The sequence below is a fragment of the Sinocyclocheilus rhinocerous genome, unplaced genomic scaffold (assembly GCF_001515625.1).
Source record: "Sinocyclocheilus rhinocerous isolate Xijiao unplaced genomic scaffold, SAMN03320098_v1.1 scaffold1725, whole genome shotgun sequence".
Classification (NCBI taxonomy): Eukaryota; Metazoa; Chordata; class Actinopteri; order Cypriniformes; family Cyprinidae; genus Sinocyclocheilus; species Sinocyclocheilus rhinocerous.
In genome coordinates, this window is record NW_015627232.1 from 1,239,899 (window position 1) to 1,254,439 (window position 14,541).

A 14,541-nucleotide genomic window follows, 5' to 3' on the forward strand; every position below is an offset into this window, starting at 1 on the left:
ACAATGTTTGCAATTGAGTCAAAAGAAGAAGGTCTTACATTGTTTTGCTTCTCAAATAAATTCATCATGTTTTACGGATGTTTCGATATTTTTACTGGAAAACAAGGCAAAAATACAGTGCAGTGTGCTTTGAAGGCCCCTGGCAAACAGCATACAGTACTCTCTCATCTCAGTCACGTCTCAATTTAGTTTCCGGTTCGATTCGTGGTGTAGCAGACGTCAGCCAGTGGTCTGAATTTGGGGCCGAGAGTGTTCAAAAAGTCCAGTGATTCCTGTTCACCCACGATGCTACAACATCCTACAGAGCCTGCAAGAGATCCCATCCCCTCATGCCCATAAGTCTTCAGCAGGTCATCCGCGTACCGCCCCTCCTCCTCGTCTCCGAAGTAAGCCAGTTTCTGTCACAAAATAAGGTCGCAATTTAGGTCACGTGAAAATAACTTCAGTAGAGCATGAACGAAAAACAGAGAGAATGTGAAATATGAGTTTCCTGGGTGAATGAATGTATAAATTCAGCTCACTCTGTCCAAGTAGCGCCCGTTGGTTTTCCATGTGTCCAGAGCAGTCGTATTGGAGAGTTTCTGTAGCGTGGCATTGCCGTGCATGTTGTTATCATAGCGTCCAGATGAGTAGTACTTCTCTGTCCCAAACTCTTGAGTGGTGGTGTTGTACACGCCTCCTCCCTGGAAAAACGACTGCCCGTAGCGCCCTGAAGCTGAAGTCATGTTCTTACTTTCCATGAGGCCGCTCTGTAGTGACCCGTCCACTACCTCTGCCCCAGGAATCATCATCAAAGCTCCATCTTTCTAAAAAGAGAAAGACATTCCAGCCAAATATGGTCAAACTCTTCTAGTGGTTTCTCTGATTAATTTAACTATTTAAAAAAAGAGGTGTTTTTCTTACCACTTCTTCACCAGGAGCCTCAGTGTTGGATTTCAGCAGCATTCCACCTGTTCCTGTGTCATCACTGATGTAAAGCTTGTCTCTCTTAGTACTGCATATGAAGATGAGCAACAGACCTGATACGGCAAGAAAAACAGAAGGCAAATGTATCGGTGTTTCTGAGAATCATTTATGGCCGTAACATGAAAAATCTGATTTTTTTTTTTATTTAAACCTATCAGATTTGAGAGGTTTTGACAAAAAAAAAAACACTGAATACTAAGAAATTCATGTTAAAATTACAATTCAACTTTTCACTTAAATTATTATGCTGGTATATAATCTGTAAAATAAAAATAAATGGAAAAGACTCTTGGACTTGTGTATATACACTAGTCAACATTTGAAGTGGATCAAAAGACAAGAATGCATTTTGGTTTTAAGTTTTAGGACAACTTTGATAAAAATGTTTTGATCCACTTCAAATGTTGACTAGTGTAGTTTAAGGACCGTATTCAGCAAGGATGCATTAAATTGATCTAAAGTGACAGTAAAGACATTAACATTGTTACAAAAATTCCATTTCAAATAGATGCTGTTCTTTGAACTTTATATTCCTCAAATAATCCGTTAAAAAATTATTCCTGTTTCCACAAAATTATTAAGCAGCACAACTCTTCAACTTTGATAGTAATAAGAAATGTTCCTTGAGCACCAAATCAGCATATTAGAGTGATTTCTGAAGGATCATGTGACACTGAAGACTGGAGTAATGATGCTGAAAATTTAGCTTTGCCATCACAAGAATAAATAACATTTTAAAATATAAAACAATTAGTTTAAATTGCAAAAAATATTTAATAATATTACCATTTCTACTGTACTTTTATCAAATGCATCCTTGGTGAGGACAATAGTTCTTTAATAACTTTTTTAATGGTAGTGTGTCTATCGGTAAATATATGTATATGTAAACATATGTATCTACATATGTAAATAAATGTATGTAATATATGGTGGCCATAGCCAGAAGAGGGCACTCACTTAAAAGTAGCAACAGCAGGCCAGAGAGAACTAAGGCAAGGATTCCCAAACTGCCCAAAGAGGAAGAGGCACTCCGAGCCCCACATATTCCCAACCCATTGTCCTCCCTCTCACAAGTGCACACTCGCACATCCATGGTCTGCTCTTTCCCGAATCCCTGCAGATCCTTCACCAAGAGAGGAACACTGTAGAGACCGTTGGGCATGGCCACAGCCTGTTCCAGCACCACAGAGGAATCTGCATCAGAGGAAAGACATGATGTCTGTGATCATACTGCAACACTTTCAGTTTATCAGCCTTTGTTTGTTTTTGCTATATGGCATGGCCACAGCCTGTTCCAGCACCACAGAGGAATCTGCATCAGATGAGGAAAGACATGATGTCTGTGATCATACTGCAACACTTTCAGTTTATCAGCCTTTGTTTGTTTTTGCTATATTGAGAAATTATAAAAAAAATAAAAAAAAATAAAAATTGTAGATAAACCCCCAGCCCTAAGAAACATCAATGCCCTCTATCCTTACCTGTAGTATCCTTCAGTTTCCACTTCCCATCATGATCTGCTCCAAGTTCGAAAATGAAGGGAGTAGAGTAAGGTGGCTTGTCCATGTCCACGGCTTCAACCAGAACAGAGCTCAGCGTATCGCCCTTACTACACATGATCAGGTCTTTGCCCGGAATCACAGGGATGTTATCATTCACGTCTTCGATCTGGATTATAACCATCCCTTTTCCTGTCTTCTTACCTGAGGAAAGAGAGATTCCAATGAGCTTCATGTAGCTTTAGAGAAACAAATTGCCAGAATACAACTGGCTTACAATGCACAATTTTATCTCTCACAACCATGACCTTAATTTTCATAATCGTGACAACTGTGACTTTATATCTAATAATTGCAACTTTATAATAATTACTGTAACCCTTTTTTCATAATTATGACAACTTTATCACAATTGCGACTTTCTTACATAATTTGCTTCTCATAATTGTGTCTATTAATCTCTTTATTGCAACTTTTTCATAACTACAACTTCATATCTCATAACTGTGACTATCATTAACAATTGCAACTACATCTCATAATTGCAACCTTATATCTCACAATTGTGACATCTCATAATTGCTTCTACATCTCACAATTGCAATGTTGTCACAATTTTGACTACATATGTCATAATTGTGACTTTATATCTCACAATTGCGACTACATCTCAGAACTGAGACTGTATATCTCACAATTGTGACGACATATCTCACAAACACAACTTTATATTTCATAGCTGCAAACTTACTTCTCATAATTGTGACTTTATCTCAGTTGCAACTTTCTTACAAATATAGCTTCACATCTCATAAATGTGTTTTTTTATCTCTTAATTGAAACTCTCATAACTGCAACTTTACAGTCTATCATAATTGCGACTACATCACTCAACTGCAATATCTCAAAATTGTGACTAAATATCTCATAAATGCAATTTTCTAACTCACAATTGCGACATCTCATAATTGTGACTTAATATCTCACAATCGTGACTACATCTAAGAATTGAAACTGTATATGTAACAATTGTGAGATATTTCACAAATGCAGCTTTATATTTCATAGCTGCAACCTCATAATTGTGACAACTTTCTCACAATTGCAACTTTCTAACAAATATAGCTTCACACTAAATGCATCTTTTTATCTCTTAATTGCAGCTTCCTCATAGCTGTGACTTTACAGTATATTATAATTGCAACTACATCTCAATTGCAATGTTATATTTCACAGTTGCGACTACACATCTCACAGTTGCAATATCTCATAATCGTGACTTTATATCTCACAACTGTGACTTCACATCTCACGATTGTGACTTTTTAATAGTATGTGAAATTGTGACAATTTCTTTGTCTCAAAATCCTCCTTTTTTGAAACAGGTTTTACATACATGCATACGTTTGTGATCAGTTTCTCAAAAGCTATGTCCAACTACACAGACCTCCAATAAAATTAGGGCAGCAAGAACGCCCATTAGCAGTGAAAACATTGCAACCTGGTGACGTCCAAAGATAAAAATCACGTGTAAAAGGTGCATAAGAGTTAAAGAGGGACAAATGTACGTACTCAGTTCTTCCTGGAATGCCATTCAACAACATTCAGTGTTTAGAACATGTACTATCAGGTAGGACACGTTGATCATCATCAAAAAGACATGTTACATCACACCACAAAATCCTGAAATCTTCGCAGAGGCCTGAAGCTATTTCTACCCAACCAAATGCAAATGGTCTTTCATTGACAGCCAGAGAAAACACACACACACACACACACATACAGTGTGTACTCAGAAACACACCAACGTTTCAGTGTTGTTGTGCTGAATGTCCACAGATTATTAAGTTAAGATATCAAGTTGAATCTAATTATGTTGTCAAGTGTGTGACATCAAGTCCAGACTCACTCTCATCCACAGCTCTGATGGTTATGTTGTACATATCCTTGTGGACCAAAGGTGATTCTCGATCTATAGTATTGGCTGTTTTCAGTTCTCCAGTGTTCTCCACCACAGTGATCCAGTTGCCTGGGTCAGTCATCTTATAGTACCTTACACATAAATAAAATAGAAAAGTGAGAAAGTGCATTTAAAATACAGTATAACGGTTTATCATGTACAATTACATTACCATAATACACTCTAATGTCATATATAGAGACACTAGATGCAATAAAAAAAAAAATCTAGAGAGGTTACAGGAAAGCTTTTTTTAATCACTCTTAAAGTCCTGTATAATTAAAATGATTTTCTTATTAAATTATTTGGACGTATTTACATAAGACATGTTCTTGCTTGTCTTCAAAAACAGCTAGTCAGAGCATAACAGAACAGAAGACCAAAGACCGCCTGAATGTGTAAGGTGGTGCTTTAAAGAGAATTATTTAGTTAACCTCAAATAAACCAAACATTATAAAAGAACATACTTTATTCCATCACTGTTCTTATTTTCTGGATCCAGAGCTTTATAGGTTCCAATGATGGTTCCATTGGCAACATTCTCCTTGACTTTGAGATATAGAATGCCAGGGTTGAACTCTGGTCCTTCATCTTCATCTCCCACACTGAGCTCGAGTGGCACAGAGAGCCATTTAGTGTCAGGCCCAACCAGTGGAACCTCATTACGGGCAGTTATTTCCAGCTTCACCAGTGGAGTTTTTTCAAAATCCAATCCCTGAAAGTAGAGTAGAAGGGGAATGAGAACACTAAGAATTCACTCAAGTGCATCTACAGGTGCATCTCAATAAATTAGAATGTCGTGGAAAAGTTCATTTATTTCAGTAATTCAACTCAAATTGTGAAACTCGTGTATTAAATTTTGCTTATTTCACCCAAAAGCGCCTATACCGTGAAGAGCTGTCAAAAGCTCTGCCTTGAATTCTCCTTGAAGAGAAGAACCTGTGTTTGCCTGCCTGATGGATGTACTTTATATAACAGGATGTGGTTGAACCGCACATGCACATCGAACAGACAAGCGTTTTCACACACAGCTCTAAAATAGTGAGCTAACCTTGCAATGCCTCTATAAATAAAACCAACACAACCCTGTCAGAGAGTGAAGAGAGCTCTCAAGATAATGACTGTGACCCTCAGTGGAAGCTATCGCTACTAGAACGTACTAGCAAAGGGCAAATTCCGCGAAATTTCAACGGATTCATCAAAGACATCTGGGGTCTATTTCTTGCCAAAAAAGGTGATTTTCAGATGCTTCCACAAAATATCTTCCTGTACAGACTATTATTTTAATGCCTTTAAAACCATTCACCTTTATCACATACAGAAGCCCCTCATTGGTTTTGGGGTCTGTCTCCATCCTGAAGTTCCCACTCTCGTTTCCTTTTGTGACCTCAAACAGGGCCTTCCAGTTGGGGGTGTTGACCAAGTCCTTATCTTCCACTGGTATCCTAGTAACTAGCACATTTTCTTGGTTCTCCTGAACCTTGGCCTTGTACTGTTTCCAAAAAAAATTTTTTTTTAAAGTTCAAATACCACAATTTACAACATAAAGCCTTTCTGTTATCGATGTTAGTTAAGTATCTTAATATCTCAAGATGAGCGCTATGCAATTCATTCAAATTCATCTCCTGAGTGGTTTAGTAGTTTATTTGTTTTGTTTTATTGCTGTATAGCCAATAAAAGGGCCCTACCAACTTCTCTTTAAAGGCAGGAGGGTTATCATTAACGTCTGTGAGAGTAATCACAACTGTTCCTCTGTTGAAGAGCCCATTAGGAGCACCGCCCATATCTCTGATCTCTATTTCAACATAGACTTTGTCCTGAGCCTGAGAAAAATAAAATAAAACATTCGCATTATTGGCATACTCTATCATCTGAATACACAATACAGAAAGGCATTGTAGATACAACACAAAACCAGAAAAATACCTCTCTGTCTAAGGTGTTAGTTTTAGCAGTTATTACTCCGGTAAAAGGATCAATGGAGAACATATCAGTAGCGTTGTGCAGAGTAAACTTGATCAAGGTGTGGGGGGTTTTTGGCTGATCTTTATCTGTGGCATTCACTTGTCCTATTACAGTACCTGAAAAACAGAATGCAAATATGATTGAATACACTACAAAATACAATTTCACTTTCAGTATATTCAGGTTCGGTTTAGTATCATTTACTGCATTTCTCCGTTAGACCACGAGTTCACTTTAAACATACAGGAAAATATCATAAAGCCTGTCAAGAATACTCTGGGTCATATTTTACCCCAAAATATAATTTTAAAAAATTTAGTACACATAACACATAAATTAGAAAAGAAAAAAAAATATATATATACATATATACTGTGTATATATATATATATATATATATATATATAAGAAATTACACAGTATGAATATCGAACGAACGATATTTTCAATAAAAGGTTGTAAAACAAATACTACCATGATGGACAAGTACTACCGAACATAATATATTTTTGAGAATATAAAAAATAATTATCTTTTTTATTATTATAGTGATGAGAATTGTTATGAAAATAATATCAAAATCCAAATGATTTTAATGGTCTTAAAGACACCTTCCATAATTTCTAAAATATAATTTCTTATTTCTGTCCTTTGATTTTGGTGTGATATATGCCCTGAACTTGATGTTTGAAAATGCATCTTTCGTCCTTCTCTTTCATACCTGCCCTGCACCGTTCTTCTACAGTGAAGAATCGACCTCCTATGAAATCAGGGGCGTTATCATTCTTATCCTCCACATTCACAGTGATGGGCAGATATGCATCCGTTTCCTTGCCACTTATGTCAAACACACGAGCGATAAACTACAACAAGAGAAACAGACAAATTTAGTTGTACTGATGTTATAATCATATTCCAGACCATAAGCTCATGCACTGTTTTCTGTATAAGGTCTGAAATATTCAGACTCACATTGAATTGTGGGTACTGCTCACGGTCGACAGCCCTGGTCACACTCAGCATGCCGTTGTTCTTGTTTAGAATAAATAGGCCCACAGGATCTGTAGTAACACCCTGTCCACTGATTTCATAATACACTGTGTAATTTACTGAAGAATCAGATGCAATCTGAGAAAAGATGAACACAGCAATGTGTCAGAGAGCATAAGAAAACAGGAAATATAACAAAAGGTCAAACTGAGATCATGGAATGGACGAGGAAACAGGAAGGAAGTAAAGGAATGACTAAAGTAGAGATATAGCTTATGTTACTTGGTCTCACCATCTCCAGTTCCTTTGGGAATGGAAGCTTGTCATTCTCAACTAAAGAGAAAGGCAACGGTCTCCATCTTCTCTTAGTACGCTTGCGAGCCGCACTGCTAGATTTCTGAGATGCCTGAAGCCAGAACATATAGAGAAGCATTTGTCATGCTGCTGATCCAGATCATATGGTTTATAGCTAAGAATTACAGGCTGTAGTTTTACCTCATCTTTACAGGACAGGATTATGTCCACCCTCCAATCCATTCCATTCTCATCCTGCACCAGTACAGAAAACTGCTTTGTTGTAATCTCCAAACCATGAACTGTGATAATGGTTCCATCTGTATTCACAGCGAAGTCAGGGTCACTGGAAGTAAAGGCCACAGGTTTGGCCGCACAGCCTTTGAGACTCACTGTGACAAAATACAACAATGACAGGTAATTATTCCACAGCTAAGCCTTGTATCTTTCAAAAAACAAAAGCAGTTTGAATCTATTGTTTGTTTTTCACACAGTATAATATCACTAAAGCTTTCAAGCTTCAAAAAGAATGCAAAAGCACCATAAAAGTATCACCAGTATGAAAAAAACTTACTATCAATATAAAATAATAAAGCAATTAAAATACAAAAAAGAAAGAACATTATAAATATAACTGAAATAATATAGTAATAAAGTACTAAAATTACTAAAACTTTAAAATTAAAGCTAAATGGAATCAAACAAAAACTAATAAGAATGCCAAAAGCACATAAAAATGACTACACATTTAAAATTAAAATTAAAACTGAGACTATAAAAATAAAAGCTTATTTAAAATATTAATAAACATATTAGTGATGGTAAAATAGAGTATCATAAAATCATAAAAAAGTATTTTGAAGCAATATGATTATTTTGTTTAAGTAACCAATGCATTTCCATCATTATTCACTGATAATCTTCCCATTCAGTTGACTTTTCTTTTTCATTTTCACTTTTATGACACTATTATGCTGCTTTTGTGTCTATTTGAAGGTCCTTTTTCATTCCATAGAAGCAAAAAAAAGTCACACAGGTTTGGAACGACATGAGGGTGAGTAAATGATGACAGAATTTATCATTTTTAGAAGAACAAATTCTTTTATCATTAATTATCTTTATGTAAACGTCATGTTATGTAGCCTAATTAGCAACATCAAATGAAGGAAAAGCTTAGTCTGCATAAAAGTTCATTTCATGACATGAAAAGGCTTAGTGAAACCACAAATCTTACATTCTTCCTTGCTTTCGGAGATGACATAACCGGCGGGCAGCCACTTAGGCACTTGAGCAAGCACAGGCCTCAACTCACAAGACGCAGCGCTCTGAAACAGCACCTGAGGGAGGAATTGAACGCGAGTGAAAGGGAGAATCAAGGGAGTATTGCATTCCCCACTGTGATTGAGCAAAACCTGAGTAATGTAGTTTGAAACAACATATGACTTCAAATGTTAATCCTAATGAAACAGGTGAGGATTGGGATTGTGTGATAATCAGATTCAAGTTAATTGTATGAACTACAATGCATTTTTAAAACATTTAATACAGTAGATACTCCTTATTGTCGTAATATAGGATACTGTATAGGGGTGTTTGACTTGCAAAAACATTATTAATCAGTACCTTATTTTCTTGTTTTACACAGCAAACCTCCTCACATTATATCTTGATTGTTACATTCAGTCCTAAACAGCTACATGAAAGCATTACACCAGTGCCTTTGTTTGTGCGCGGCAAACAAACAGCGATGGACCGAAACAATGACTCGCATAGCTCAAGAATGACATGGGAAACTGTGGCTAATAAAAATACAATAAGAACATAGCTAAACAAAACCCCTATCAATGAAACATTAACCATAAGCCAAGACACAAAGCAGATTTCAAGTACTCTACATACTGTTATATGGTATTCTGTCTCAATATATGGTGTAATGTTATGGGTTTCGGTTATATATTTATATCAGCTCTATCTTATCTCCAAACTAGGCTAATCTGCCCAGAAGAAGTCAATAAAACATACAAATATACCACAGTGTATGAACCTGAACAATATCAGGAAATCACAAAGTTTAAAACTTACATTCAGGTTTTAATGAATCCATCACTAAAAAAAATCTAAATAACTGACCCACCCAGTGAACATTAGCCAGCTAGGTGATAGCACCTTTCTCTTTAGTCAATATTAGTGATCAATGAATGAATGAATGAATGAATGAAGACATTTACAATAGCACTGTGGTTTCTTTAAAACAAATCAATTAACATTTTTTAGAACTGATTTACTTGGTCAGCAGCTTAGTTTCGCCCTGGATGATACTAAGCAAACATAGCAACACAATTGATGGAAAAAACAAAAACAAAACAACCAATCAGGCTATTCAAATGCAGATAAGCTAACTAATTAGTGAGAACTTCATTATTCTAAACGGTTAACGTTCAAGTAGTTTCATCCCTTTGAAATCCACAACACACAATTAACCAATATCCAACCCTAAATCATTTCCAAATAGTTGAAAGAAAATGGTAGGGGGAAATCTATTTATAATTTATTATAATGACTGGGGAAAAGTTATTTAAAAATAAACCATGGTAAACATAGTTTCCACCAAATCACCATAGTAATGTTCAAGTAGTTTAATCCCTTTCAAATCTACAACACACAATATCCAACCAATTAACTAATTAATTCTATTTTATTTTATTTAACCAATATCCAATCTAAATCATTTCCAAATTGTTTGGAAAAAGGTAGGGGGGAATCCATTCATAATTTATTATTATCATTGGGGAAAACTTACTTAAATATAAGCCATGGTAAACATAGATTCCACCAAATTACCATAGTACTATAGTACTAGTTATTGACTATAATAAAATGTGATCACATGGTATTTACCACCACTGTCATGACAAAATAATAATAAGAATTTACTATTTCTTTTATTAAATTCACCAGGCCTATTTGTTGTTCTGTAAAAATGTGATAAAAGTATAGTAGTTTAGTAGGCTATATTCAGTTAGTCTAAAATTCATTGACGTTTATGCCAACATATTTAAAAGCAAGTAGGCTACTCTCTCATAATCTTAAAAAACATGTTTTCTCATGTTGATTTAAGGGTGTTTAGATATTTTTTTTGGGGGGGGGGAGAGACATAATATCGATTAATAAAATGCTCTTCGCAATACAGGCTCATAACTCGCATTTTGCTCATTTTATAACAACTAACTAGCAATTTGACGGAAACTATGGTTACCAAGGTAAATAGGAAAGGATACGGCAAGAATTCAGGTAGGCCTACGATAAACTTATATAAAATGACCTAAAATAAAATTACAAAAAGCAAAAAAAAAACAAAAAAAAAACAATTGACAACCGTAACTTTAACTTACCAAAGTAAGCAGGCAGAGAGCGAACAGCGCGCGTACATACATCCTGCTGTGTGTGTGTTGCATTTCTCTGGACTCCGCTAACGTTACACTGCGTGTATCTGACAGACGTGCTCGGATAAAGTCCTCTGGGCGCGGTGCGGCTCTCATGCCATTGAAGTCTTTAATATGGGTGTGGCAGAGCCTCAGCCTCTCACTTTTTATATAAATGGGACTGAATGTTTAGTCTTGAGTACTAAACATGTTAAACTATGCTTTGTCCCTGACTTCCTTAGCTTGGGAAGCTCTGGAAGGCTTAGACTCCACCCCAAACTGCCCCCTGAAACTCCCTCTGACTTTGTGTGTGTGTGCGTGTGTGTGTGTGAGAGAGAGAGCGAGAGAGAGAGAGAGAGGTTATACTTTAACAGAACAGACTTTTACCCGTAATACCATCTGACTTTTCAGACATGATTATTAATGCATCTGTTTGGGTGGAGCGCAGGAGGTACTGGTGATTATACAGACAGTCATCACATTTACACATTTAGCAAAGAAAATAAACTTTTTACAACTTTTGCATTTAATAAACCCAATTAAACCCAATTAAAAAAAAAAAAAAAATGTTCCAGCTTGAAATCACTCACATGTGCACGCCTTTTTCACGTGGGATGATTTATTCGTTTTGAATTACTACCTGGTCAAGCCTGTGGCTCTGTATTTCACCGCTTGATAACTGTGGTGCATAGGCCTTAAAAGTGAAAATATGTGACCTGTTGACCGAAAGTCTCACAGAATAAAGTTTTGCTGCGAGGAATTGGAAGGGATTGGGAGTTAAACAAAAATGAAGACAACAGGAATGGACAGGATATGCTTCAACCAAAACACTTCTTCACTTCTTGAAACTGATAAGGGAGTGACTCAGACTGAGCAAGTGAATGTGAGACATTTATGAGAGCTACATAAGAAAAGTGTTCAAATTACGACACTATTAAGCCCTTTAAATGTGTTAAAATGTATTCTTTTTTTAAACATTAGAGCCTCAGATCTAATGTTTTTGTTGTGCAAACTATAAGATAAATAGGATAAATTATTTGATCATAAAATTTACTTTTCATGAAAAGGTTCTCAAGATTTTGGCCCATGACACCTTCGAGACTATGGCCTTGTTGACGTTTTCCACCAATTCAAATCATACAACAGTCTGCTGAATTAAATGTCAATTAACTGTAATGAAAACCAACATTATTATCCAAAATGTGTGCAACATTGTTATCATACAGTATAATTTGCCCCATTGCTAGAAGATAACAAAATCACACAACTTAGCATTTATTTATTTATTTATTTCAAACTGCAAAATTGGAAAATCTAATGTAAAATGTATTGAAAACTAAACAGCTCATATAATATTTAGTTTGACCTCCTGAAGTTGGTTATCATAATTTCTCACTGACTCTAACCGTTTTAGGCCTTATTTCCTACCCTTTTATGTAAAGCACCACTATTTGAACATATTTTTTGAAGTATGCAACTTTATTTGCTTAAATCCTTTCTGGCCACATAACATACAGCATCAATTTTTAAACTAGTCAGCCTTTTTTGCAGACAAACTGATAAGAGAGACAGAGAAAGGGGATTAGTGGCAAACAATGGACAAAGGCAGGTATTGTTTTTCATAGAAAAGTTGAATTTTTTTGTTTCTGGAGGTCATTTGTCAGGTTTTGAGACCCTTCTGTAATGTGTTGATGTGGAAGTTTAGAGCACAACAGCCTGGAGATGAGCATGTTGCAATATGATGGTGTTTGTGTGCAGGGGAGGTGGAGGATGGGTTGGGTTGGGTGGAAAGGAATTTGGCAGAGCCCCGTCAGTAAGTGTTGAGTCTGTACTATTGTGCACAGCTCGCTGAACTGTTATACATTTGCAACCTTCATTTTACTACAGCACAAATAGATGTTGAAGAAGTGCACTGACATCCATGATCAACAGAGAAGAGTAAATAAAAACCGTTGACATCTTGTATAGTTAGGTCACTAATTTATGCAAGTGCACTTTATGAATGACACTAAAAAGTGTTGTTTTTTGTAAGTAGTTTAACGGTATTAGAACTAGTTAGTGGATAATTGGCCTATAGGGACATTTAGGTCTGAATCACTAAAAACAGTATATTCATTAATCGTCTTAATGTCTTCAAAGGCATATAAAAGAACAGCTCATTGTCATTAAATAGGCGGAATCGTGTCTAAAATTTAACCGAATTAGTAATTGATATATGTTAATTACTTGTAAAGCCTGTCTACTAACTAGGCAGTGTCCATAGTAAAACACAGTAATCAGAGCAATGAAGGCCATATGAAACACATCAAGCCAGTCGACAGAAATTGCAGAAAGTATTAAGGGAATGTCCTCGGAGAGTCTCTTTATGTCCTATCGCCATGGCAATGACTTAAACAGCAAAGGTGGATGGTTTCCACACTGGTTCACCCACCCTGGAGCTTGTCTTGAATAGCTATGTTTATTGTGACACATGTCCCGAGGAGCACCCAGGCCTCAGGTGAACAGCATGTACACATTTCCAGTCTCCACCCCCTGACCATATTTTACCCTTTTCTTAAAAGTTGTGCTTCATGCATGCCAAAAACTGCACAAGGTCTTCTCAGTGGAGATATGTACATTCTCAGAAAAAGAGGCACAAAAGCTGTCACTGGGGTGGTACCTTTTCAAAAGGTATGCCTTTGTACCTAAAGGGTCCATATTTGTACTTTAAAGGTACATATTAGTACTCTAAGTATGCATATTAGTTCCTAAAAGGTACTTTTTGAAAAGGTACCACCCCGGTGACAGCTTTTGTACCTTTATTTAACATAAATGTAATTTTCGCTCTATATAGCAGAACAATTTTCAACAGCATATATATTTTCATTCATTATTTTAAGATTCGAATACTTTATTTATTATTCTTTTGTTTATCGTATATTTAATTTTTCATCAATTTTACCATTTAAAATGAAGTAATGATCATTTTTATGTTGTACTTTTTTTTTTTTTTACTTTGTGTATTGTAATTGTGAATAATCTTTTTGGTGTGGTGACTGTGTCATGAAAACTCCCAGTTGATAAGAAATACAAATCCTGATTTTCTTGATGTGGTGATGAACATTGATTGTTGGGTGATGTTGAAGCCCTGAAGCTTCTCTTGAGTCTGGGTGTGAGCACCTGCTACACCTCCCAACACCTGACTGGCAGATGAAAATCACACGAAGCTCTGTCATTACAGCTGAATCATGAGAAAATCAGTGTGTGAAACAAGGTGGGGCAAAATCAGAATCTGAGAATTGGCTTGATATCAATGTATGAGTCGTAATTTGAATTGAATGGGCTTTGCTCAGCATACTGAATGAAACAAGAAATTTCCATCAGAGGATTTGTATTTTTGTAACAATTAAATTTGCTGAATTATCTGTTGTACTGCAGAATATTTTTAACTTTAACATTTCTC

General features: G+C 35.9%; 1 protein-coding gene across 1 annotated transcript; it reads right to left on the reverse strand.

Moving 5' to 3' along the window:
- Positions 1-8: 8 nt before the first annotated feature.
- On the reverse strand, positions 9-11,383 carry LOC107723451 (desmocollin-2-like). Its single transcript, XM_016532082.1, has 16 exons — positions 11,070-11,383; positions 8,912-9,014; positions 7,879-8,069; positions 7,676-7,789; positions 7,366-7,521; positions 7,115-7,256; positions 6,355-6,509; positions 6,117-6,251; positions 5,735-5,920; positions 4,896-5,143; positions 4,378-4,520; positions 2,451-2,672; positions 1,927-2,163; positions 904-1,019; positions 522-806; positions 9-398 (listed from the first exon to the last, which is right to left on the reverse strand). The coding sequence occupies exons 1-16, from the start codon at positions 11,214-11,216 to the stop codon at positions 186-188; spliced, it is 2,793 nt and encodes a 930-aa protein (XP_016387568.1). The 5' UTR covers positions 11,217-11,383; the 3' UTR covers positions 9-185.
- Between the last annotated feature and the right edge of the window lie 3,158 nt (positions 11,384-14,541).